Source organism: Misgurnus anguillicaudatus, chromosome 23 (genome assembly GCF_027580225.2).
Source record: "Misgurnus anguillicaudatus chromosome 23, ASM2758022v2, whole genome shotgun sequence".
In the NCBI taxonomy this organism is placed as follows: domain Eukaryota; kingdom Metazoa; phylum Chordata; class Actinopteri; order Cypriniformes; family Cobitidae; genus Misgurnus; species Misgurnus anguillicaudatus.
In genome coordinates this window covers 27,770,903-27,797,047 of record NC_073359.2, presented here as the reverse complement: position 1 = coordinate 27,797,047, position 26,145 = coordinate 27,770,903, and the positions used below count along the sequence as shown (strand labels likewise).

General features: G+C 38.4%; 2 protein-coding genes across 3 annotated transcripts in view; both read right to left on the bottom strand.

Moving 5' to 3' along the window:
* Positions 1–23,043, bottom strand: part of LOC141359266 (SLAM family member 5-like) — a 106,289-nt gene extending 83,246 nt beyond the window's left edge. Inside the window, exons 1-6 of one of the 2 annotated variants that reach the window (XM_073861430.1) lie at positions 21,906–23,001; positions 20,247–20,567; positions 19,726–20,019; positions 18,692–18,814; positions 18,020–18,066; positions 16,230–17,238 (exon numbers count right to left, since the gene is read on the bottom strand). In XM_073861430.1, the coding sequence (XP_073717531.1) occupies positions 17,218–17,238; positions 18,020–18,066; positions 18,692–18,814; positions 19,726–20,019; positions 20,247–20,567; positions 21,906–21,954 (855 nt within the window). In that variant the 5' untranslated portion in view covers positions 21,955–23,001 and the 3' untranslated portion in view covers positions 16,230–17,217. Of the gene's footprint in view, positions 1–16,229; positions 17,239–18,019; positions 18,067–18,691; positions 18,815–19,725; positions 20,020–20,246; positions 20,568–21,905 lie in introns of those variants that run through there. The other variant, XM_073861431.1, reaches the window with a different exon arrangement.
* LOC141359269 (uncharacterized) overlaps positions 1–26,145 on the bottom strand; it is a 368,361-nt gene that overhangs the window by 90,712 nt on the left and 251,504 nt on the right. The gene's annotated exons all lie outside the window — the stretch shown is intronic.

The following is a 26,145-nucleotide window of genomic DNA, read 5'->3' as shown; positions in this document are numbered from 1 at the left end:
CATGGTTTTAAACCCGGTGTAGAATGTCAGCCCACTCAGAATATCATCTGCGATAATCTTCAATCTGCTCTAGCCGAGCCTGAAGTAGTAGACGAGCTAATAAAAAAGGAAATCGAATCAGGGTTTATGATCGGTCCTTTCGAAACGCCCCCCCTTCCAAACGTTTTGTATCAGCCCCATAGGTATAGCTACCAGAAAGTTTTCAGGAAAAAAGCGCATGATAATCGATCTCTCTGCGCCTCACAACTCTCCATTTCCGAGCATCAATAGTCTTATTCCACTCAAAGAATTTTCTCTCCATTACCACGATATCGAGCAAGCAATAACAATGATTAAAATCGTTGGCCGCGGCGCATGGCTCGCAAAGGTAGACATCACATCAGCTTTCAAAGTTATGCCAATACACCCGGATTCGTGGCATCTATTCGGCATACGCTGGCGCAATAAGTTCTATTTCGCCGTGCGTCTAACTTTCGGTTGCAAAAGCAGCCCAAAAATCTTCGACACGCTATCTGAAGCAATATGCTGGATTCTATCCAACAATTACGCAATTCCCCATCTCCTTCATTTGCTAGATGATTTCTTAATTATCTCACCTCATGACGCTATCCCCGCAGCGCATCTCCTTACAGTGCAACAGGTTTTTGCAAAGCTAGGGATTCCGATAGCTCAGGAAAAAAACATGGGCCCATCAACATCAATCGAATTTTTGGGCATCAATTTAAACTCAGTAAAATTCCAGGCTTCACTGACCAAGGAGAAAATCGACAGAACCATTTTGGTCGCGTCCGATTTTCTGAGCACTTCCATCAATACCATCCTCCAAGCAGTCTCACCTAGAACCCTCCAAACATATTTCACAGCATGGAAATCTTTCAAATCTTTTCACCTGTCTTACAACCTGCCGTTTCCCGATTTCTCTCTCGTATCCATTACGTCATTCATATCTCACCTTAACAGCATTAAAGGCTTACAAGCCGGGTCCATTAAAGGCTATCTAAGCGGCATCCAATTCTTCCATAAATTATCTTACGGTAAACCCGCCCCAGCCATAAACAACTTTCAAACTTCCCTCTTAATAAAAGGAATTCAAAGAACCCATCCCACCCGCCCAAATAACAGACAGCCTATTACTATCGACATACTCACCAAATGCATCTCCACACTCCGTCTCGGCTACCATTCTATCAACACCGCTCGCACACTAGAAGCAATGTTCATCCTGGCTTTCTTCGGTTTTCTTCGCTGCTCCGAATTAACAATCACGTCCAACTTCAACACAAAAATCCACCCTACAATTTCAGATTTACAGGTTGTAGAAAACGAAACCGAAACCATATCTTTTCTCATTAAACAAAGCAAAACTGATCGAGCAAAAAAGGGTCACTTAATTTACATTTTCAATCTGCCAACTCCCATTCAGCCGTACCACTCTCTATTAAATTACATGTATTACAGACGTTCCATAATTAAATCCCAATCAGATCCACTCTTCGCCGACGATTTCAATAACCCAGCTACAAGATTTTGGTTTCAAAAACACCTCAAAGCAGTTCTCACCCAGTCTGGTATCGCAGCAAATCAATTCTCAAGTCATTCTTTCCGCATCGGAGCAGCAACCACAGCCGCACAAAACGGTCTTTCACAGGAGCAAATTCAAATCCTAGGTCGTTGGTCATCACACGCTTTCAAAACTTACATCAGATCCAGCCGCTTTCACATCAGAAACGCACAACAAGCATTAACTAATTAATACCCGTTAATTCATACCACCTGTGTTAATTTTTGACATCTTCAGACGCTCACGTTCGCGTCGCCGCGAGGGTTCCCCGCTCGCAAGGGGCAGGGTCTTATCCCCGTGTCACAACCCCTTCAAAGCGCTGGTCGAACCCTCCCGACCGAATGTTTTGTGGCTCTCTCCGTTCGACTGCAGGCGGGGCCTATCCGTCCAATGCTGCGAGCACGTCTTTCAAAGCTCTCGTTGGATGCTGCGAGGGCCCTCCCGGTCAAACGGCTAAAACTCGACCCCGATTCGTGTCGTTCGCTAAAAGCTTTCCGTTCAACTGCTGGCGGGGCTTACCCGTCCGACGCCGTGAGCATTAAGCCCCGTCGGATGCTGCGAGAGCCCTCCCGGTCGAACGGCCAAGCCCAAACAAATTTTTTGTAATTACTTCTCACGCCCTTCACTTTATTGGGGGGTTAATTTCACTACGTTTTTACCCGTGCTGTCCTGCGCTTACTTTGCATTTATGGGGGAGTTCTCTGGGTTCGGGCCATATTCCGAGCTCGGAGCCCTCCCCTGACAGCACGCCAAATACGCATAAATTAATATTTATGAATTACCCAAATTACGATTTCATGTATGTGTAAACTCGTGAAATGAAGTTTTATTTTAACAAAGTTCGGGAGGCGCACGTTCAGGGAATCAACCAATCAATGAAGAGAAGACCGGTATATAAAGCCGTCTCTCACCTCTATCCTGCGACAAGTTCAACAGCATCCCTCCACCACCCCATCACCTCACTCTAGCCAGGGTTCTTCTCCCAGTGATTAAAGGGGGGAGTTCTCTGGGTTCGGGCCATATTCCGAGCTCGGAGCCCTCCCCTGACAGCACGCCAAATACGCATAAATTAATATTTATGAATTACCCAAATTACGATTTCATGTACGTGTAAACTCGTGAAATTAATGGAAAAGGATAGTTCTGATAAGTGTGCAAACACTACACCTGCACATAAGTTTTCTAAATGCTGACAATATTTAGAAATTATGTACTAAACATTACTATGGAGTTGCGGTATTGTTTTTTTCTTTGCTATAACGTAACATGTTTTAAACACACAAAGTTATAGCAGTTGGAAAAACTAACAGCTAAGAGTCTAGTCCTACTAAAACAACCACCGAGTACAATAATGGTGAGTTTAAATGAAACATCTAAACCTAAGTAAAGAAAATAACTCTACAAGATGTAAATGCAATTTTAGGTTTCAAACAGAGATGGTGATAGAGAGAATAAAATGACTGATTGCAGCTTTTAACTCAACTTCAGAGTTATTTTTAACTCTCTGTAAGATTGGGACAATATGTACAACCAGCAGAGTTGATTTAACTCTGGGGATTTTGCTGTGCACTTTCCTGATGCAAAGTTGTTGATGTTACCATATCATACACAAATTTATTTATATATTAATAATTGTGACTAATTGAACAGTTTCATAACATAAAGATGTAATTCAGAATGCTAGTGTCTTTAAACGAGTATGAAGTTGATGTAAAGATTGGTCATTTGGTTTAGCAAATACTTTTGGAAAACCATGCTTAAGGACTTAATGATCATCCTGGTTTTGGAGGCGGTTAAAGAGGTTTTTAATGGATGATAAGGAGAAATGCTGCGGACCATTCTAAACATCCTCCCCCTTCCCGGTTGACACTGAGGTTGGGCATAAAATACACTAGTCAACATTCGAAGTGGATCAAAATCTTTAATAAAATTTTACATAAAACCAATTCCTAATACCCATTCTCGCCTTAGGACAACTTTGATAAACTTTTTTGATCCACTTCAAATGTTGACTAGTATATTTACGAGCATCTGATTGATTTGGACACTTGTTTGTGTGAACCAGTCCACATGTACCAGATGGGGAGAAGATGTGGTATTTGTGGACCCAGCCTCTGCAGATCTGAAATTAGCCATGTTTTCCACAAATTTTATACAAGGTTCTGGTTTTCGTGAGAGAGTCTCGGCTTCCTGCTGTAAGTCCTGTAGGAAACTTGTCATGGTGTAAAGATCTCTTTTGGCACCCAGGCTGTGTTTCTCAGGGAGTGGTTCCCTTTCGATCAGGATCTGGCACCATTCTTACAATATTAATGCCAAGTTCTCTGAAAGATGTTCGTTTAGTGATATTTATGTTCAATGTGTCAGCAGACAAATTACGATAATAATTCTGACCACTGGAGACAGGCAAAGGTCTGTGTGTCATGTTGCATTTATTTCCAGTTGCAGAACGTCAGGGGCCCGTACCATGAAAATGGTTAAACAAACTCAGGGTTACAGGATTAGTTTCAGGTTGACAAAACCAAGCCAATGTTCAGGCCTTGTTGGTACAAGCTATTTTCATGGTACCCAAAACCCAGGATTTGCACAAACTAATCCTAAACAAAGCTGGCTAACCAACTAAACCAGCTTCATGGTATAGGCCCCAGGAGTCATCACTGAGTGCGTTTACATGCACAGTCTTACGCCGATTATGCTTAAAGGGGTCATAGCGTGAAAATCAGACTTTTTCCATTTTTAAGTGCTATAATTGGGTCCCCAGTGCTTCTATCAACCTAGAAAATGTAATCAAGATTAACCCAGTAACTTTGTTTGGGTAAGCCATTTTCTGCAAGCGTGTGAAAAATTAGATCGTTCAGATTTTGCCTGTTTTGTGAGGTAGGTAGCATGGCGAATTACAATATTACCGCCCCCTTTATCTGCAATATCCAACCACAGCACTGCCATAGTGCAGAGAGAAAGAGAGAAAGGAAAAAGTACTTGACAGCACAATTGAGTTTCAATTACAACAAATCACCATCATTGTGATCAGTGTTTGCACTTCATCCGCTCATTTGCATTTTAAACGACACACCCAAAAACGGCTCACTTTTGCTCAGGCCTACAAATTATCAGTTTTGACATGCTATAATAAATTAGCTGTGGAATATTTTGAGCTAAAACTTCACATACACACTCTGGGGACACCAAAGATTTATTTTACATCTTAAAAATATGTCATAATATGACCCCTTTAAAAGAGATGTATGTGCTGACGTTTTATTGAAAATGTTTTGTCACCATAATGACGATCAGTGATTCCTTTAGTTGGGTAGTTTGACTCTTTGACTTTTAGTGATGGTCAACCCGGATCTTTTTAAGGATTCGGGTTAATCTGAGTCACTCACTAATATGATCCGGGTTGTGCGAGTCACTTGAGTCACTTGAATCACTTGGTCAAAATCTCCCAGTTCCGCTAATGCAACCAAGCCGCCGGTGATGCGTCTATGCTGCCGCAAATTCAAAAGAAGAAGAAGAAGAATGCAACCAAGCAACTCAGATCACACATGCAGCTACGAGTCTACGACTCCTCTGCTCGCAAAAAAGGGCTCATGTTACCTGAGGAATTTGTAAAAAAACATGCATGTTCGTGGTAACATTATCAATAACATAATTGTAAAAGTTCGGTGTGTGTTTAGTTTCGTTTCATAACGACAAATATATCAACACCACGTTTAAAGGGGTAATATGATGAAAATGTTAGCATTGCCACTTTGTAGGTTTGAGCAAAAATGTGTCGTTTTGGGTGTGTTTTTTAAAATGCAAATGAGCGGATGAAGTGCAAACACTGATCACAATGATGGTGGTTTATTGTAATTGAAACTCTATTGTGCTGTCAAGTCCAAAAATGTGTCGTGTTGGGTGTGTTTTTTAAAATGCAAATGAGCGGATGAAGTGCAAACACTGATCACAATGATGGTGGTTTGTTGTAATTCAAACTCAATTGTGCTGTCAAGTCCTTCTTTTCTCTCTCTTTCAGAGTTCAGATTAAGGAGGCGGTATTATTCTAATAAGATATCCTTATGACATCATAATGAAAGCCAAATTTCAATGACCTGTTTTTGCTCACACCTACAAAGTGGCAATGCCAACATTTTCATCATATGACCCCTTTAAAAGATGTGAGGCTTTGTTGAATTGGGCCGTGAGAGGAACATGTCCTGTTTCAGATTGACTTACAAGATCCACGATAGGCTTCCGTTGATGCAGCCACACAGTCACGAATCCGCGCAAGAACATGATCTTGTGAGTGAGTCCCAGACAGAGCCGCTCGCCCGCTCCTGCACGGGTCCTGTGAGTGAACCACTCACGTCACTCCGACCAACTCATTGTCGCGCGCACGCATCCCTTTGTACTCGGACTCGGAGCTGCAGAAAATTACGAGTGAGCTTTTGGCTCACTCGGTACCCCCAGTCGACATTTGGTGATGTAAATTAACTCGTTGTTGCAAGTTATAGAACATATGGCAGCTTATGTAGAGTTATGTGTTGTAATTCTGTTGTAAACATTTGAAGAGCTTTGTGTTTGAGTCAATTTCTCATTTTTAAAGCAAAATCTGAGAGGACTCAACTGAATCGGGTTAATGGTCACTAAGGACTCATGGTTCTCGAGTCATTTTAGGGATCGGGTTAAATGATCCGAGTTTCGAGTGACTCGCTCATCACTATTGACTTTTCATAGTTGTGTTTGGTTTTTGTAGGAGTGTTTGCTAAAGCATGTTATTTGTTGCAAAGAAAATTTGTTATAAACAAAACTCACATGTGGATCTTACAACTTAATTCAAAGTTTACCAAGAGTAATACCACATATGTAAAGTCTGTAATTAATTTTGTAAACCAGTATTGTCTCAATTTCTCAGTTGATTTGAGGCGTCACATCCAACTTATTGTTTAGGTTTATACCACCACTGGGAAGCATTTATATAAAATTGAAAGTCCAGATTTCATTGTCACATATGCAGACATCAAGAATCAGCCCATGAATCACAACAGTGGTGACACTCTCTGGACTCATGAGTTTTTATAATACGCTGGTGCAATGCATTGCAACATTTAGAAAACTCACCATCATTGTGATTCATGAGCTGATTCTTCATGTCTGCATCTGTGTCAAAAAATCTGGACTTTAGATTTCTGATTACAGCCACGAGGTTCCATGTTTTGTTACAGTAGGCAGCAGTATGCACCGAAGTATGTTTATTGCAGCTCCAAACAAAACTGAGATAGAAGTTTCCTTTAAAAAAATTATAATATTTTATTTGTGTTGTTAGTTCAGTTATATCATACCACCATTTCTGACCATCAATGTAATTAATGTGAAGCCACAAGTAAGTTGTAATACTAACAAACACTTGGTGCAATAATAATGTGTTTTCAAAAACACCATCATCAAGCACACACACTACAATACAAAAACAAAGAGTCAAACTACCCAACTAAAGGAAACACTGATCACCACGATGGCGACAAAACATGCCCAATAAAACATCAAAATCTTGTAAATTCTCAAAAACGAGCAGGTAGAAATGACAAAAGATAGAGTGAATTTGGTTTGTTAAGTCAGTATGGTCCTACTTCAAAAACAATGCTTTGTTAAAACAACTTTTTGTAATGGTGATGACATTGTTGTAGAGAATGTACATGTAACAATTATCCAGCGAGAGCAAGCGTGGGAGGAAGAGTGAAGTTCACGTCACTTCACTTCAATTATTGAACGATAGAGCGCGAGAGAGAGAGAGTAAGAAAGAGAGAGAGCGCAAGAGAGAGAGAGAGAGAGAGAGAGAGAGTAAGAAAGAGAGAGAGCGCAAGAGAGAGAGAGAGAGAGAGAGAGAGAGAGAGAGAGAGAGAGAGAGAGAGAGAGAGAGAGAGAGCCAGAGAGAGAGAGAGAGAGAGAGAGAGAGATTGCAGACACGATAGTTAAGGTGGAACTGGAATATTTGGGAATTATCTATAAGCAATATTTTGTAACATTTATTCATATATAAATATTATAAATCTATATACACATCTAATCTCTAAATTGGCCACATTTTAAATAGTTTTACTTTGTGTGGAGGTCCCCTTGACATCAATATTGGATGTTCAGAACACGTCATAAAAAGACGTCATAAAAACTTTTATTCTGGCTCCTCATGGGACGTCGAAATGACGTCTTTTTAAGACGCATTGCTCAGTGGGTAGCGATTAAACACCAGCAGATAGAGAACCACAATAGCAAAATGACAATAACTCGTTTACACATTTAGCTATGCTTTAGGATAGGCTAATTCAAATACCTATTCGTTAATTATAAATTCAATGTCTGTTTTTTATCTATTAATATTAATAATAATACACGTATTTTACTTCTGATAAACAGGTGTGTGTGAGAGGGAGATCGTATGCTTACCTTTAACGTTAAATGCAGAACAATAATAGGTTGTACTTTAACTTGCAAGGATGCTGAAGAACATAAACATCTGAACTTTTCGAAACTATGTACAGTCTGGCTGAAGTTCATGATCCCAGCTAGAAATAAAAAGCTCCAAGAACGTTCCCTGAAAGTTCCCGAATGTTCCCAAAAACATTCTGCCAACGTTAAAAGCGGCTAGTTTTTTTTAAGTTCTAGGAACGTTTCTGTTGTCTGAACGTTAGAGTAATGTTACATTTTACCATTTTTAAACGTTATGACAATGTCATGTTTTAATGTTCAAACAATGTTTAAAACAACAGCTGTTTATTATATTGACTTGTTTAATTGTTATATAAATGATAGAGAAACATTGCATTTTATTATTTTATAAAACATTATTTCTGTATGTAGTAAATATATTGCTGTAGAAAACACAATTCACTTACTAGGTTTAGATGTTGATGTTTGTTTCATTTTAAGTCACCCTTATTGTGATTAGTGTTTGTTTTAGTTGGTCTCTTGACACTTTACTTTTTGCTTTCTAGTTTTTACCTGGATTTATACCACGGGTCTGTTGAATGCTGCATTCTGATTGGCTGAGAAATGTTCTATGGGTGTTGATTATTTTTCTGTAAACCGCACACCTAATTTTTCAAATGTCTTAAAAATAGGCACCAGAGCAATGTTTGTGGTAACCGTGGTATAAGCGGAATAATTGACTCCGGTCCTTTGAATTATTTGAAAATAATGCACACCTGCGGTGTAACGGCACTCCGCTTCGCGTCGTGCCGCATTACCACCTTGGTGTGCATTATTTTCTTATAATTCAATGGCCCGTCGTCAATTATTCCTTACGTGTTAACTTTGTGTTAATCCACCACATTTGTTATGAACATGCCAAGTTAATAGTGTTATTCTGCGGTTGTTGGTACACAGCATTTTGTCATTAAGGAGTTTTAGAAACCTTGGACAAAAAACATCTGCCGTATAACTGGGATGCACAAACATCAAGAACCAGACCACGAATCCCAACCATGGTGACAACCAAATGAAAAACTTCATGCTGCAATGCATGCTGGGTATTAACAAATTATAAATCTCATTCAGGACTCCCAGCATGCACTGCAGCATGGATAAATAAGGATTTTTTTAACAATTTTAATTGTCACCATGGTTGAGATTCATAGTCTGATTCTTGATGTTTGGGCATCCCAACAATACAGCAGATATTTTTTGTCCAAAGTTTCTAAAACTCCTTAATGACAAACTGCTGTGAAAGAGCTGGATCTAATATACATTATTGGCTAAAACAAACATGAATCACAATAAGGGTGACTTAAAATGAAACAAAACATCAACATCTAAACCTAGTAAGTGAATTGAGTTTTCTACAGCAATATATTTACTGAACATTCAGAAATAATGTTTTATAAAATAATAAAATACAATGTTTCTCTATCATTTACATAACAATCAAACAAGTCAATATAATAAACAGCTGTTGTTTTAAACATTGTGTGAACATTAAAACATGACATTGTCATAACGTTTAAAAATGGCAAAATGCAACATCACTCCAACGTCCAGACAACAGAAACGTTCCTAGAACTTAAAAAAACTAGCCGCTTTTAACGTTGGCAGAATGTTTTTGGGAACATTCGGGAACTTTCAGGGAACGTTCCCAGAACTTTTTATTTCTAGCTGGGATGCCAGAATTGACATGACAGCCGACCATTTGGTTCTGTGCACCTGAAATGCTCCGATAATAATCCACGCCACGAAATTAAATGATGTCCCTGCTGAAAAAAACAGCATCAAACCAGCATGGACCAGCATGGGAATTATGCTGGTCTATGCTGGTTTAGCTGGTGGTCACCAGCATACCAGCACCAAAACACAACATATGCTGGAATGACCAGCATGGGATGCTGGTGCTAATGCTGGTTTAGCTGGTGCTAATGCTGGTTTGATGCTGGTTTAGCTGGTGCTAATGCTGGTGCTGATGCTGGTTGGATGCTGTTTTAGCTGGTGTTCACTAGCAAACCAGCACCAAAACACAACATATGCTGGTCTTGCTGGTATGCTGTTTTTTCAGCAGGGGTGTGGTACTCCGGAGTCCGGTTTGCAGAATTTGCAGCGCTATTTTACATATATATCCATTGCTACAGGGCAGGCCCGGGTCACTCTCCCACTCCTTTCTGTAACTTTTGATATACTTTCGCAATTCGACATCTTGATTTACCGCTGAGACTGAGAACGCGGGCTCATTGTCGACGTGCGTCAAGCCGTCAACACAATAGGCTTGTTCAACTCCATGCGGCGCTGCAAGAACCGACAGCCGGATGACGTCAAAGTACCGCGAGAACGATTCGAGAAATCATGCAAAGTGTAATTTCGTCTCGCTCTCGCGGCGCTTTGACGTCATCGCCTCACAGTTCTAGTGGCGCCGCTTGAAGTGTAACAAGCCATGGAGTGGGCGTGTGTTTATTAATGTCACTCACGGTAGAATACATGCACACTTGATTTTTTTGTTTTGTTAAATAATTAGACCGTAAAATTCACTTTAGGAAGACAATACACAAGGCAAATGTGATTTTTCAATAAAATATTATCATTAAAATCCCTTTCAACATTAATGGTGATCTTAGGGGGCGAGAGAGTGCCGATGAGGGGGCGACGCCCCCTTACGCCCCCTCGTGGCGCCGGCCCTGACCTCAGATTCAAAGCCCAGTATAACAGCCACAAACAAGTCTCCGTTATTTAATTTTAAAACGTCACTTTAGAATTAGTAACGAATGGTTGTGCTGCTTCAGTGAAGCTATTAGTGTGTATTAATAAGATTATTATTGAGAAATAATAAGGGAGGATGTGTGTGTGAATGAAACAGAGACAGTTACAACGTGCTGAATGTGTGCGCGTTATAGTTTCAGTTTGCACGTAGCCAATCAGATTCCAGAACCACATCTGTTGTATAAACTTTATTATTTTGGATCATATGTTTTTTAAGTTTTGTCCATTTTTGTGACTGGAATACACTGTAAGGACAAAATGACTGTGACACCCCCTTCTAATGAAGAGGATTGACTACTTTAGTAAATTCTGTGAACAGAAATCTTAATGCTACGGACAGTTCAGTATATTAATGACAATTGTGTTTCTAATTTTATGGATAATAATTTCAATAGTATGGGCAGGACACTTTTCTATAATTATAATTATATTATAGATTAAAGATCATATTACATGATAATGCCCATGTGCACAAAGCAAGGTTAAAAAAGGAATGATTAAGAACTTGACTGGTTTGTATATAAAGTTAAAGGGGACATATTATGAAAATCTGACTTTTTCCATGTTTAAGTGCTATAATTGTGTCCCCAGTGCTTCTATCAACCTAGAAAATGTTAAAAAGATCAACCCAATAACTTAGTTTTGGTAAACCATTTTCTGCAAGCATGTGAAAAAATAGGTCATTGTAATTTGGCCCTTATTGTGATGTCAGAATAAGGTAATACCGCCCCCTTTATCGGCACTATCCAACCACAGCACAACCATTTGGTATGGAGAGAAAGAGTGAGATAAAATATTTCACAGCACAATTGAGTTTCAATTGCAACAAACCACCATCATTGTGATCAGTGTTTGCACTTTATCCGCTCATTTGCATTTTAAATGACACACCCAAAACGGCACACTTTTGCCCAGACCTAGTTTAAGACTTAGGCTGAATCCCAAACCGCCTACTTCCATACTATATAGTACGCAAAGTAGCGCTTTTTACATACTATATAGTATGGAAGTATGCGGTTTGGGATTCAGCCTTAGTTTACATCTTAAAAAAAATCTCATAATATGTCCCCTTTAAATAAACCCAGCTAAACAACTTTGGTATGACAAACATTTACCACCCATCAAGCATGAGCATACAGTAATTTCGGGTAAGATAAAGGCTCTAACAAAGATGATTTTTTTTTATATGGTACTGCATGGTATAGCATTAATTTTTGTTTTGATTTGAAGTGGAATAGATAGTTTATTAGGGAGTGTTAACAACTTTTTTTGGTACAACAACTTCAGCCACAAAGATTATGCAAACTGTTTAAATAAAGGCTTTGACTTTCAAGTAACATTTTTATCCTTTTTGTAAGAAATACCGGATATATATCGGATACCGGCATTTCTCTCTTTCTCTCTGCACTATGGCAGTACTGTGGTTGGATATTGCAGATAAAGGGGGCGGTAGTATTGTAATTCGCCTTACTACCTACCTCACAAAACAGGCAAAATCTGAACGACCTAATTTTTTCACACGCTTGCAGCAAATGGCTTACCCAAACAAAGTTACTGGGTTAATCTTGATTACATTTTCTAGGTTGATAGAAGCACTGGGGACCCAATTATAGCACTTAAAGGGGTCATATGATGAAAATGTTAGCATTGCCACTTTGTAGGTTTGAGCAAAAATGTGTCGTTTTGGGTGTGTTCATAAAATGCAAATGAGCGGATGAAGTGCAAACACTGATCACAATGATGGTGGTTTATTGTAATTGAAACTCTATTGTGCTGTCAAGTCCAAAAATGTGTCGTTTTGGGTGTGTTTTTTAAAATGCAAATGAGCGGATAAAGTTCAAACACTGATCACAATGATGGTGGTTTGTTGTAATTCAAACTCAATTGTGCCGTCAAGTCCTTCTTTTCTCTCTCTATCAGAGTTCAGATTAAGGAGGCGGTATTATTCTAATAAGATATCCTTATGACATCATAATGAAAGCCAAATTTCAATGACATGTTTTTGCTCACACCTGCAGGGTGGCAATGCTAACATTTTCATCATGTGACCCCTTTAAAAATGGGAAAAGTCTGATTTTCACGCTATGACCCCTTTAAGAAAGTGTTCCCCGGCCCATATCTGGCCCACTTCTTTTTATTCACATCAGAACCAAATCTAAACCAGAGGTGTGGGGTCCATGTGCCAGGAGTAGAAGTCCTCTCCATTGTTTTGTTCCAATCACCTTGCTAATTAGCACAGTTTTTCAGCAGGAGGTGACCTCCTGACTCGTTTGTGTTTTAAGCCCTCAACGAAGCCTTCAAGGCAGCGCTGACATCCAGCGCTGACATCCCCGTCCCCAGAGCGTTTCAGCCAATCAAAGCACTGGTTCTAGATATTGAGCCTTCCGCCAGCTTCTGGCAGTTCGAGCTCACTGTTGGTCAGGTGAGTAGCGCAGATATGGTAAGATAGGAATGTGACTGTGTTAGAATTCAGCTTGAAGTATTTCGAGCATTTAAGGAATGTGTTACCGCGTTTTCACGTGTCTGTAGCACAAATTTTTTCGTGCCAGTTTCATTGAGGGCTTAAAGGCTCTCTAAGCGAATAATGTGCGACGTCACTTCCTGTTGATGTTTGAACTGTTTTCAAACAAACGGAGCGTAGCTAACGCCTCCCTCTCCCGTCCATGCTTTCATGAACGCGCCCAACCCCCACCCCAAAATCGTTTATTGGCTGGAACACTTTATGTTTTGTTGTGCTAGGTTTGGCCACTATGTTTATATTGCCGTTTGTCGAGCCTGAGCTGTCTACAGAGATCGCGTTTTTTTACAGTTTGATCAGCGGACAGGCAGCAAGCAGATAGTGAGGAGATGTTTGCTGTATGTAACAAAAAATGTTTTATGGTCTAAAACGCGTCAATTCGCTTAGAGCGCCTTTAAAACACCAACGAGTCGGGAGGTCACCTCCTGCTGAGGGACGGTGCTGGTTGGCAGGTCCAGGTGATTGGAGCGGGGTACTGGGGAGGACTTTTACTCCTGGCACATGAATTTTACACCTCTGAGTGCAACCCAAATGTCAACCAGAACTCGTTGTTTTCTACGGTGTGCCATATCTAAAACAGATGTGGTCCTCATGTATTTTTTGTTATGTGGGCCATATACCTCAAAATGACATGTGAACCACAAGAACATTCTCGCCATTTCTGAAGCTATGGCAAAACCGATATGGTTACCATTTGGCCCATATATGTTCAGCCATGCCATATCTCGACCAAATGTGACTGCTGAAATCCACATGTGGCCCACATATGCTTGCTATCTGGAAACCCCCGAAAGAGAATTAGAAATGCTTCAGCTAACTTGTGACAGTGACAGGATGTTAAAAACACATTGTTCTGGATTGGTCTCTCTTCTGAGTATGCCATGTTGAGCAAAACAAGCATTTCATTATTATTACCCTTTCCCACTACGTGTCAAACTGAATAAACACTTACAGAGATAGACACTTGTAATTTCATTTAAAAAATCCTATACTGAAGTGCGTTTCCCGTAAGAACTATGGTTGCAAGTTCTGTTGTCACCAATAGAGTTCAATGGCAACAATGACTACAATTAGCTAACAATGCTTTTGGGAAATGCACCCTTGTTCATTACAGAAGACAGGAGACACATAAAAATGTGTGTGTACCACAGCTTTAGCAGAAATCCCAGATGCATTTGGCAGTCGTCCCAGAAATACAAACAGGCTAAATAACGGAATTAGAGCAGCTGTAAAACAGATGTGGGTTTAATAAACATTTGCAAGAACTGTAAGAATCAAAATAGAAAACAACAATATCCATTATGACAGGAAGCAATAAAAGTTTAATTAATTCACCAATACTTCCTGTAGTTAAGGCTGATAAGTCAAATTTTCCTTTGCACATGATTTGAGAACTATCAGTGTTCTTCAATGTAGTTGCAGATTGGCCAGCTGAAGTTCCAAATGCACAAAAGCCATGAAGCTAAAAAAGCTAAGAGAGGAAGTAAACTGAGTCAAGAATCTTCTGTCTTTGATTTCTGGAAGATTGGCAGACCTAAATTGCTATAACATATGGCCTTGCACTTTTTGTTTATCTTTTGATCTTTTGATGTGTTCTTCCTGTTCTCAGGCCTGTGGTGACTAGAGCAACAGTCAAGTAGATGTCATGGTGTCGGGAATGGTGGAGGCAGAACCCAACTGTAGACGTTTCCGGGACAAAACAAGGAAAACAAAACTTTCAAGGGGCGAACACGTTAAACAAGATAATACAACACTAGACAGACTAAACACTTGACTAAATACTATACTATTAAACTTATTAAACATACAGGGAGTGTACAAAACGAACAAGCACAGATTTCAGATCGGATGTTGATGACGTTGCATTCTCGAAATTCTGGCTGCTGAGGATCCTTCCTTGACATTGAGGCTACGTTTACAAGTACATGATTATTTTGAAAAACTGAGACATTTACCGTTGTTTGCGCCCTTGTTTACACATAAACGTAGATTTCACCTCTGAAACGATTTTTCTAAAAACTACTGCCAAAGTGGATATTTTGAAAACCTTCATTTGCACGCTTGCATGTTAACTGAGACAAACGGATGTTTAGGCAGTATGCACCAGAGCTCGCACCTACGTCAAAAGTGCGACCTATGTTTACATGTGACTGCTACTCTGAACACTTCCATGATCACATTTATATCCGTGCAAACTTGTTTCATGTGTTTGTATTTGCAAATACAGCTGCTTTATTATGTCGAGGAGCTGAGAAATCACACGTAGAGGTCTTATTTCAAATCGCTCTCGCGGTACTATGACGTCATCGAACACCTACTGCAACAACTCCTCCCTCCAACACGGAGAACCAGTCCGCGTCACCACCAGCGGCGCCAGTGATTGGCTTACGTGGGCTCTTGCAGGCAGATATGCACGGGTACGTGTAAATGAACACTTTTCAGAAAACTGACATGTGTGCACGATATTATTTTTGAAACCAGAGAGGTTGAAATGTCAGTTTATGAAAATAGCAGCCAACGTGTAAACGTAACATAAGACAAGATCCTGACACATGAGTCTTGATGGCTTAATGTTTAACATAAATACTGCACCATTATCCGACACCACACCACCCCCAGACTGTGCTTATATGTTTTTTGTTTTTCGTTGCACTATGTTTTTAATCAGTAACGGAGTCAGGTTATGGTAATATTTTCTTTTATTATCCAGTTAAAATGGTGTTGGAGGACTGTTGGGAAAATGGTCATAAAAAGCTGTCAAGTTTTGAAAAGACGGCCAGTGAGGAAGCACAGAGAATGGGATTAAGAGATTTTAATATTGACCTAGGTCAGCAATCCCACCTTGGCTTTTCCCAATGCCTTCGACTGATAAACAATTGCAAAAGAAAAGCATAACAATACAAGTCTGTTAGAAAGTTTAAGTGTACAACAATACATAGATAAAAATTTTATTGTGCAGTACAAATATACACGGATGGCTCAAAAGATGCAACATTTGGGAAAACAGCAGTAGTGGTATATATAGGCATTAAACTACTTACAAATTCACATTAAAATGGCATTGAGTAAAACTGAAATTAAAGTGATAATAGTGAAAAAAAAATCTGCAGAAGAATTGGAATGAAGGAAAAAAGATGGACATTTTTACTGCAAACATGGAAAAGTTGGAAGATTTGAAAACAGGAAACAGGGCGTTTTAGTCATTGGACTTTGTTTTTTAATCAATGCTTACACAGAATGGGAACAGACATTGTGATAAATGTGGGTTAGCTGAAAATGTAAAACATGTGCTTACAAAATCTAAAGCTTATGAAAGAAATCGTCCCCAGCTAAAACAAGCTTTAAGAAATATGAAAATAAATGAACTGACACTTCATAAAACAGGATCATTTAATAGGATGTAAAACTTCCTTCTGTGTACCCTTACAAAAATTAACCATGGTTTTATTGTGGTAAAAGTGTAGTAACCATGGCTTTTTGGTGTATTGATTACTATCAGCAAAACCATTACTACACTAATCATGTTTTTTTTTTGTTTTAACTGTATAACCATGGCTAATTTCCGTTAGAGGAACCTGTATGATATTATTATTTTTGAAACTTCCTTTCCATTATGCGTTTCACACTCCTTTTCAGTAGGTAGCGGGAATGCACCTTTTAAGTTGGTTTGCCATTAAATCTTAGAAGAAGTTTGTTGTCAGTCATTTGGCTCGTCTGAGATAAGCAAATTCTGTGCAGAATCAATCACCGGTGATCACAGCGAGATCCATAGAAAACTCTCGCGATGGAGAGATGGTCTCTTGGATTCTGCAGTCGGGCGCAGTTGCTCTCCATTGACTGCGTTAACGAAAAGACTTGCTGACGACACAGCTTAATGCTCTTTTTTTAAATAATATGGAGGGCATAAAACGGGGTGTATAACTCAAGGAACACTGACAGGCTCCTATAAGAAAACACAGAACCGGTTACAAGATGAAAAAGAAAGTGATTGTTAATATGTCATTATTATGCAAAATATGTTATTATAAATCATCAATCAGAGATGAAATTGGTGCGAAAACATACTTCACTATAGGGCCTTGAACCCTGTTACCTATTTACTTTGATGACAGTCTACGCTAAGTCTAAGATATTCAATTCAATTTTATTTACATTACGCTTTTCATGAATAGAAAATTGTTTCAAAGCTTTAAATTAATAGAACAAAAAATCGATAGACAACATAAGTAGCAAAATACAGCAGCTAAGATTAAACTGAACAAGCGAGCATGGTAATATGTAACATATAGAAAGGGGTGCTCTGTTAAGCCAAAGTCGGCTGTCTTCCAGGGGTGGAAAACCCCCTTGGAGAAAAACCCAATGGGAAAGTCCTTGGAGAAAAAAAACCCTTGGATGATATTTATATGTGTGTGTGTGTGTGTGTGTGTGTGTGTGTGTGTGTGTGCGCGCGTGACAAACTGCACAATATAATCAGTATAGAGAATTAAACAGAAAATGCTGATAAAAAACAAATAATATAATTAGATATCTGATCTACTCGCCGTCTTTCAAACATGATGCCTGCCAAACGATCACCAGCTGAACCCATCTAATCACCTTATCCTACACACACACACACACACACACACACACACACACACACACACACACACACACACACACACACACACACACACACACACACACACACACACACACACACACACACATACACACAACCTTACCATAAAATTAAGTATGCGTTCCTTTTTTATCTGCTTTGCTTCTTGAACTGTAAAGTAAAAAATATATGTATTAAAACTATAAATTGAAAAAAAAAAATTAAAAGACAAGTGTTTGTTATTGATGTGTTGATGTGCTGTAGGCCAAGTGGCTCAGCACAGCTCTAGAGCGCCATCTTTCTGCAGTGTTAAGTTAGTTTAACTCAAACACATTTCTTATTATTATTATTATTATTTCATCAAAGTTAATCAAAGTCTTTTATAAGTTATTTAAAGCAACACTAAAGAGTTTTTGCTCTTTGCTCCCCCTACAGGTTAAAAGCGGAATTGTCCATTACCACTGTCGTAAATAATTTAGCCTACTGCAGCAAAGCTGGCTCTGATTGGATTGTAGGTCTTCCGTAAAGCAAGTTTTTGTAGTTTTCACTCGAACTACAGGACCGCAACACGACGGTTGGAAACTTATTTAGTGTGGTTTTGGCTGATAGAGGGCTGCAAAGCGAATGTGAAACCATGTTCACCCCGTTTCGAGTGGATGAACGACCTAAACTTTTTTGGAAACGTTATTTTAAGGTAAAAAAAAACTATTTGGTGTTGCTTTAAGTGTTAACATGAGGATAATAACAAAACTCTTGCAGAAAAGTTTTGGTTTGGCCTATTTGTTGTAATACTTACTGTCTTGTTCTGATTGTTCATTTCTGTTATAGACAGCGACTGCTGCTGTTACTGTTGCTGCAGCTACTGCTACTAGAAATAAGATCACAGCCCCTGCTGTGCACAACCAGAAAAATCCTGAACCTAGACATCATGAACCAGATTTGTGTAAGTAAATACATACCTAATACAGTTAACTAAACATCAATTAAACAAACTTTTAACAAACATTAGGTTTATTGAACTAGAAGATAAACATAATTGTAGCAAAAGAACCGAAAAAAATATCTATTTTGATCCCACATCCCTAGAAAGGCTTTACTTTTAAAAAATTAAAAGAAACCAATCCCCCTTAGTGTTAATACTCAGAATAATATATCATTAAAGGGGACATATTATGAAAATCTGACTTTTTCCATGTTTAAGTGCTATAATTGTGTCCCCAGTGCTCCTATCAACCTAGAAAATGTTAAAAAGATCAACCCAATAACTTAGTTTTGGTAAATCATTTTCTGCAAGCATGTGAAAAATAGGTCATTGTAATTTGGCCCTTATTGTGATGTCAGAATAAGGTAATCCCGCCCCCTTTATCTGCACTATCCAACCACAGCACAACCATTTAGTATGGAGAGAAAGAGAGAGAGAAAATAATTCACAGCACAATTGAGTTTCAATTGCAACAAACCACCATCATTGTGATCAGTGGTTGCACTTCATCCGCTCATTTGCATTTTAAATGACACACCCAAAACGGCACACTTTTGCTCAGACCTATTTTAGACTTAGTTTTCATCTTAAAAAAATCTCATAATATGTCCCCTTTAAATGCATACACAGGTGAAAAAAACAATAAATTCACAATTTTAAGGATGCTTCCAATCCTGGTAACATTTAAATAACAGTAGTACATTATAAAGCCTTTCATATTGACAATAAAGCACTAGTTTACGACATATCAGTGCCGTATACTTTAAACCAGCACTTTACCATCAATATAAACGTCTTTATATGATTTAGTGCTTTTATTTCAACTGACAACATAACTGCTGACTCACCTGAACACGTCTGACAGACATCATCGATGTTGAGATGTTGAGTTTGGTTTGTGATGGTATTGTTGAGTACACATCTGTATGTGTTTGTATCCTGATATTCAACCTCCAGAGGTAGAGAGAGACTGATGTTGAGATCAGACACACTGATGCTGGACAATAAACTGTTTCCTTTATACCAGGACAGACTCACATCTCTCACATTCAACACTGAACACAATAACACACATTTTGAACTTGATGATGATGATGAGAAGGGGCTATTGATACAGGTGATGTCAGGAATGAGCAGACGAGCTGAAAAACATTAAAGAAAAAGAAAATGATTTTATTCTAAATGGTGTTAATACAGCATCTCCTAAATCTTAACATCCTGTTTACCATTGTGCACATACTGACATTACACTTTATGTTCAGAGATGTCTATACTACAGTATCACATACACATGTCTATTTTTTAATTCTCATTGGAAAATATAATCATTGATCATTACAACAAGACATGGCTTATTCACTTTATTCACCATAGACAGTAACATTAAATGTCTTTTTTGAAGTTTCTTTGCTGTTGATGATCTCTAGTTGATAAAGTCCAGAGTCTGTGATTGTGATGTTTGTGATGGTGAGAGATCCAGTCTGACTGTCCAGCTTCAGTCCATCCTTGAAGCTCCCACATGGATCACAGACATTGTGCTGTTTATAGATTAGAGCTATACGAGTCCCCTGAGGTCCAAACAGCCACAATATCTGCTGATCTGTCTGTATTTGAGTAATATCAGTGTGTAGAGTAACAGAATCTCCCTCCATCACTGACTTCACTTCATCTCCATCAACACCAAACACACCTGAAAGATATTTTGAAAGTATTTTCCAATGTTATTATATGCAGTTAATATTTCTCTGTAGACTATTTAATACTAAGAGACACTTTTTCATGTTTAATACATAAGACTCACTGGAGCAAACACCAGGTACCTACATCTGTATTTTAATTTAATACTCAACAGTTCTTGAGTTTTTGTTATTCATAGCTCTGTTTCTAAACAGCCAATAGACACATGATATGATTGAAGAGGTGGACTGAATTCAGAAACATTTTAATCATAATGGTGGGTGACGCTCTCTCCTCTCAAGCACACAAACAACAAAAGACCAGTTACAAAAAAAACACATACGTTTTAATGACTAACTCTGATAAATCTATATTGCCGCAAAGCAGGGATTTTGGTTTTTACTTTCTCATAAATAATTTTTCTAATGATTTAAACTTTCTACATTTTAAGAAAACAGCAGATTCTGATCTTTAATGTGTGATCTTTACATCCTTCCCTTTTTGAATAACGATACTATTAAAAATTACATACCCACGTTATACATCAAATAAATGAAAGCACTGTTCCACTTAATTTAAAAAGAATGCTTGGTTTGCGTTTTATTATTATTCCTATGAAAACACAACAACAACAAAAACTAATAAAATCTTGCTTACATTAAACATAAATTGAATTAAAAACTAATAGGACAGATGACATGAAATGCCCAAATTATAACAGATGAATAAAGTTTTTGGATAGTTCCTTTTTGTTAAAATAAATTCTTAGTTTGTGGTTATGGGGTACAATTTTTTTGTCACCATTTTTTAGAGTCTGTGTGTGTGCGTGCGTGCGTGCGTGTGTATGTATATATATATTTATTTTATTGTGTAAGCTGTACAGCACATTTGTCAACATTTATTGTGTTTAATGGTGCTATAGAAATAAAATGACATTGAAGAGCCAAAAGGTGACGTAGTAATCCACCAATAATATACGGGGGAATCCCTGGGGAAAAACTGCTGGGTTGATATGTATGCTAAGTTATATGCTTATATGTATATGTTTGGATGTAAACCTAACCGCATCGAGATGTCAATAACGTTCAGAGAAACAGATTGTGCACCATGTGTTTTAATGTCTAACTTTCATTACACAGATCAGAAAAGCACAAAACAACGGATTAAACATTTTAAACTACATTGAAAGTCAAATAAGCGTCTTCAAAATGTTTTGCTCTATTTATGTAAAATCAAGTTATTTAACTTGAGATTGTTGTACTTGTAAGATGCAAACTCGAGCACTGAAATAAATGAAATGTTGAAAGGTAGCCTATCGGTCTGAATGAAAACCACAAATTAACTTTCTTACCTTTAACAAAAATCACACAAAGCAGAAGTAGTTTCCTCAAATTTAACATCCTGTGAATCTAATGACAAATGTCTGCACCGACAGAAACGCACTCCTACACAGCCTCACTCATATTCTGGAGGTGCTTCTCGATTATTTTTGTGCATACTTGTCTCCTCCTTATCTCGTGTCACGCGTGGGCTGGACCCCTGGACGCAGACTCGGGGGAGTTGCGCCCACTGTTCCCGCCCACCACGCTTGTCAGGGGGACACCCCCGAGGGTCGACCTATCAGACTTTTAAATAAATCAATAGTCAGATATTTTTTATTTTATTTATAAAACAAAATATGACACATTGATGCAGATTAAACTACCCAAGTGTACTGTTTATAAAATGTACCAAACTTAGTAATATAGCCTACAAAAGTAAAACCCATCATTATATATCATAACTTTCTCAATCCTCAAAGTCATGTGATACATTTTGAGCTTTGGGTTTTTTGGAAATTTTGTCATTATACTGGTTGCACTGTCAGCATAAACGCTTTGTTTACTTTATGGGAACACAGAACTCAAGAGGGGAACTGAATACCGGCAATAAAACTAAAATAACATTCCGGTGACCAAAATCTGAAGAAGAAAAAGAAACAGAAAAAGGTTGATGAGTATTTCTGTAAAGACAAAGACTTGTTAATGTTTAATGTTCATATCCCAGTAAATAACTTAACATTTAAATCTACAGTAAGTTACTGGCAAACAGCTAGCAGTAATACTGTAATTTTTAAAGAAACAGTGTATTTTAACAGTGTATGTAACGTGTTATTATGGCTTACAAGGTCCCAGAAATACTTCAGCCATTTTATAGTTAAAAATGCAACACAAATAAAAAAAACATTCTTACATCTAAACTTATGTCTATAATGATAATACAGTATTTTTATATCATTCTGTATAGCACGAGAGCATTTAATATCACGTCTTCTTTTAAGAAAACAACAACAAACTCAGTTCTGCAGTGAAACTCAATGTCCATCAGTGCCACATATGTTACAGATGAAAATAGCTAATTGCGAATAGCTGTTTTAAGGCGATTTCCTTTGTCGGGAAATACATTCAGTAAAAATGCCTCTAGGGATGAGAGTGAGGGAGTTGGTGATGACGCATGATTGCTGACAGAGGTGGCCAAAGTTGACCCGTAATGAAGTTTCTAATTTATTAATTATTAATTATTAATTTCTAATTAGACATTTTCTAAAATGTAATAAAAAAATTGTACATTACAAAAATCAAATTTTAAATTAAATGCAAGGAATTCAAGTGAATCTTTTTTTAATGCATGCATAATTGAAGGTTTAAAGCATCAAGAAACTCAACAAACTCGGGTATATAGGCTAATAATGGAGAGGGAAGAGGCACTCAGACAAAAGTGAATTTAAAAATGATTGGCAAAATTATTTATTTTTTTACACCAACATTTTGAAAATAAAACTGCATTAGTTGTACATATTGTTTGCTTATTTCTATTTTAAATATTAGAAAATTATAAATTAGGAGAATCAGAGCAACTTTAATTTTAATATAACACAGCAACAGGAAAAAGTGTGGGCACCCCTGATTTAGAGGTTGCGGATAGGTCAGATTGCAGTGCTCAGACCATACGCCACACAATGTGTGTGTTTGTGTGTGTGTGTTCACAGATTCATTACTACAGTAACAGTTTGTAAACCCCCTAAATCGTTTTAGCACCAGCCACCACTGCTCATTTTGGGAATCTACCATTGTTAACTGAGTATGGGTGTTTCAGAGACAATGTGGCCGAGTTGCTTCTGTTAATTTTTTTGTTCAAAATATAGTAAACTATTTTTGGTTATGCATTTGAAAATTGATTATTTATTCTTCTCATTGTGACCAAATATATTTCCCTAGAGTTAATATCTATAGCAGCTGTGTGGAGTGTTGTTTGTGAGTTGTCCCTACACATGGTGAGGAGTGTGGCTGTATTTTTTGGCCAGATATCGGGTGTGCCTCATAAGCCTTGAAAAGTGAAGCCTCTGGCTCTTTGATCGCCCCCTAGTGGCTGGCTGCAGTACAAGTCATAACCCTGCCCTCTCCATTCAAATGAATGGGACTATGCTCTAAATAAAAAAATATTTACACTTCCAATAAAAGTTTTCGAAAGATGGTTTAGGTCCTTTCAAGTAGTTGTTATCACGCTGATATATGTTAAAGTGTTCATTTTTGTGATAAGTTTCATTTTAGCTTGTAATTTGATGCTATAGAAACAGGGCGTGTCGTTATGAATGGAGTGGTTGAATTGGCCGTGCGAGTTTGGGCGGTAGTTTGATACCGCGGCTCCGCCTCTGGCTTCACGGACGATTCCTTCTGCGCATGCCTTGGCTCCAAACTGACGTTTTTACGTAACATGGCGGCGACCGTGGTCGGACATTTTTGACTTCAATTCATTACAATGGTGGGAGGCGACGTCGCGTCGTCCATCTTTTTTTTACAGTCTATGCCACATATACTCTTTTTTGGGATACCATTACAAGAGTGTAGCCTACTCCTTTTTGTGAATGCTGTATAAATGATATGGTTTAGTATAATCCGGATTGCCCAAATCTGGTATATTGTTGAAGTTGCCAATGATCAAATTGATTAAAGTGAAATACTTTGCATTAGACAGGACCCCATGTGGGTCCTTTCTAGGCAGCATGGGTTCCATGTGGGCATGGGCTTAACATTGGCAATATATGTGGGTCCCATGCAGGTTTCACTATGTGGGTCACACACAGGTTTGCCCAGTTTAAGAGTTTGTTTCCTCATGCTTAACAAATGCAAAGTGTCAAAAAAGCAGTTGGACGTGTCACTTTGCCGAATGCACTCAGGGTTCACAAGTTTCTGAAAATTGTTTTCCAATACAGGTCCAGCTGACGTTTCAGAGGTACCACGGCCACAAGTCAATCAGCGGGAGAGCAAGAACAGAGGACGATAGGTCACCACGTGGGAAAAAGTATTGTGTAGGTATGTGAGAGTAAAATTGTCAATGTTAAATGCTAAAACTAGTTGTTCAGATAGAAAGAGCTTGAAAAAACTTTAAAATGACACCAAGACCATGTTTATGGGTTCAAGAATAACAAAATACTGGCCATTTGAAACTCATAAGTCATCACTTTATTTTGTCCCATTGTTTTCCATTTTTCGGGTTTTCCCGTGCGCGTTGTTCAAATTCATTGAAATTTATTTTACTTGTAGTTTAGCAATTAAACTAAACGTATATTACAATTTCAAGAATGTTTTTACTTCGCACATCGCCTGAGGAAATCCAAAGTTGCGTCGAGCGGCACCAAACTGACAGCCGCGACAGCGGAGATTGTCACGTAGGCTACTGTGACTTTTATCCCTTCAGCACACTGATGGTCATTGTAAATCTAAGGACATGTTCTTGCCCCGCTTCTCTGTTCTAAATATCACTTCCCTAAACTAAAATGTGCACCCATAACTGTCTAGAAATAAATGCCAGTGTGCAGAGATATTGATCACGTGATGGTTTTGTCTCGACGGAATTATTCAATGGGCTGATCACAATATATGTGCCAGACATTACATATTGTCTAACAGTATTTCCTTTCTGTACTGAAGTCTGTCTAATAAACGTTGGTGACCTGCTTAGAATTTGATTTTAACAAATGTCTAACTGTCATTACACAGGGCAGAAAAGCACAAAAAAAGCGTGGATAAAATATTTTATTAACATTGTGGAAAGGTTTTGCTCATCTATGTATGTAAAACGAAGTAATGTGAACACGAGATTGCTGTACTTGTAAGATGTGCGCTGCAAACTCGAGCACTGAATGAAATGTTAAAACGTGTCTGTGAATGTAAACCACAAAAAACTTTCTTACCTTTAACAAAAAACATACAAAGCAAAAGTAGTTTCTTCATATGTAACATCCTGGAAATGTAATGGCAGAAACGCTCTCCTCAGCCTCACTCACATTCTGGAGGTGCTTCTCGATTATCATTGTGCATCTGCAATAGAGGGTATGCACGTGACGTCACGTTCGGCGAAAGTGACTGCGGTTACGCCCACTGAGTGGCAAAAGACAGCGAGGCAGCATTTGTGTACAGTGTGAAATTGGAAAAAACACAGTGAAAACGCGTCTAAATGGGAAAAAAGCTGTTGCGTGATAGACTGTACTAACAGATTAATAAAGAATTCGGAGCTATCGTTTTACAGACTGCCTAAAAACACAGAAAGGA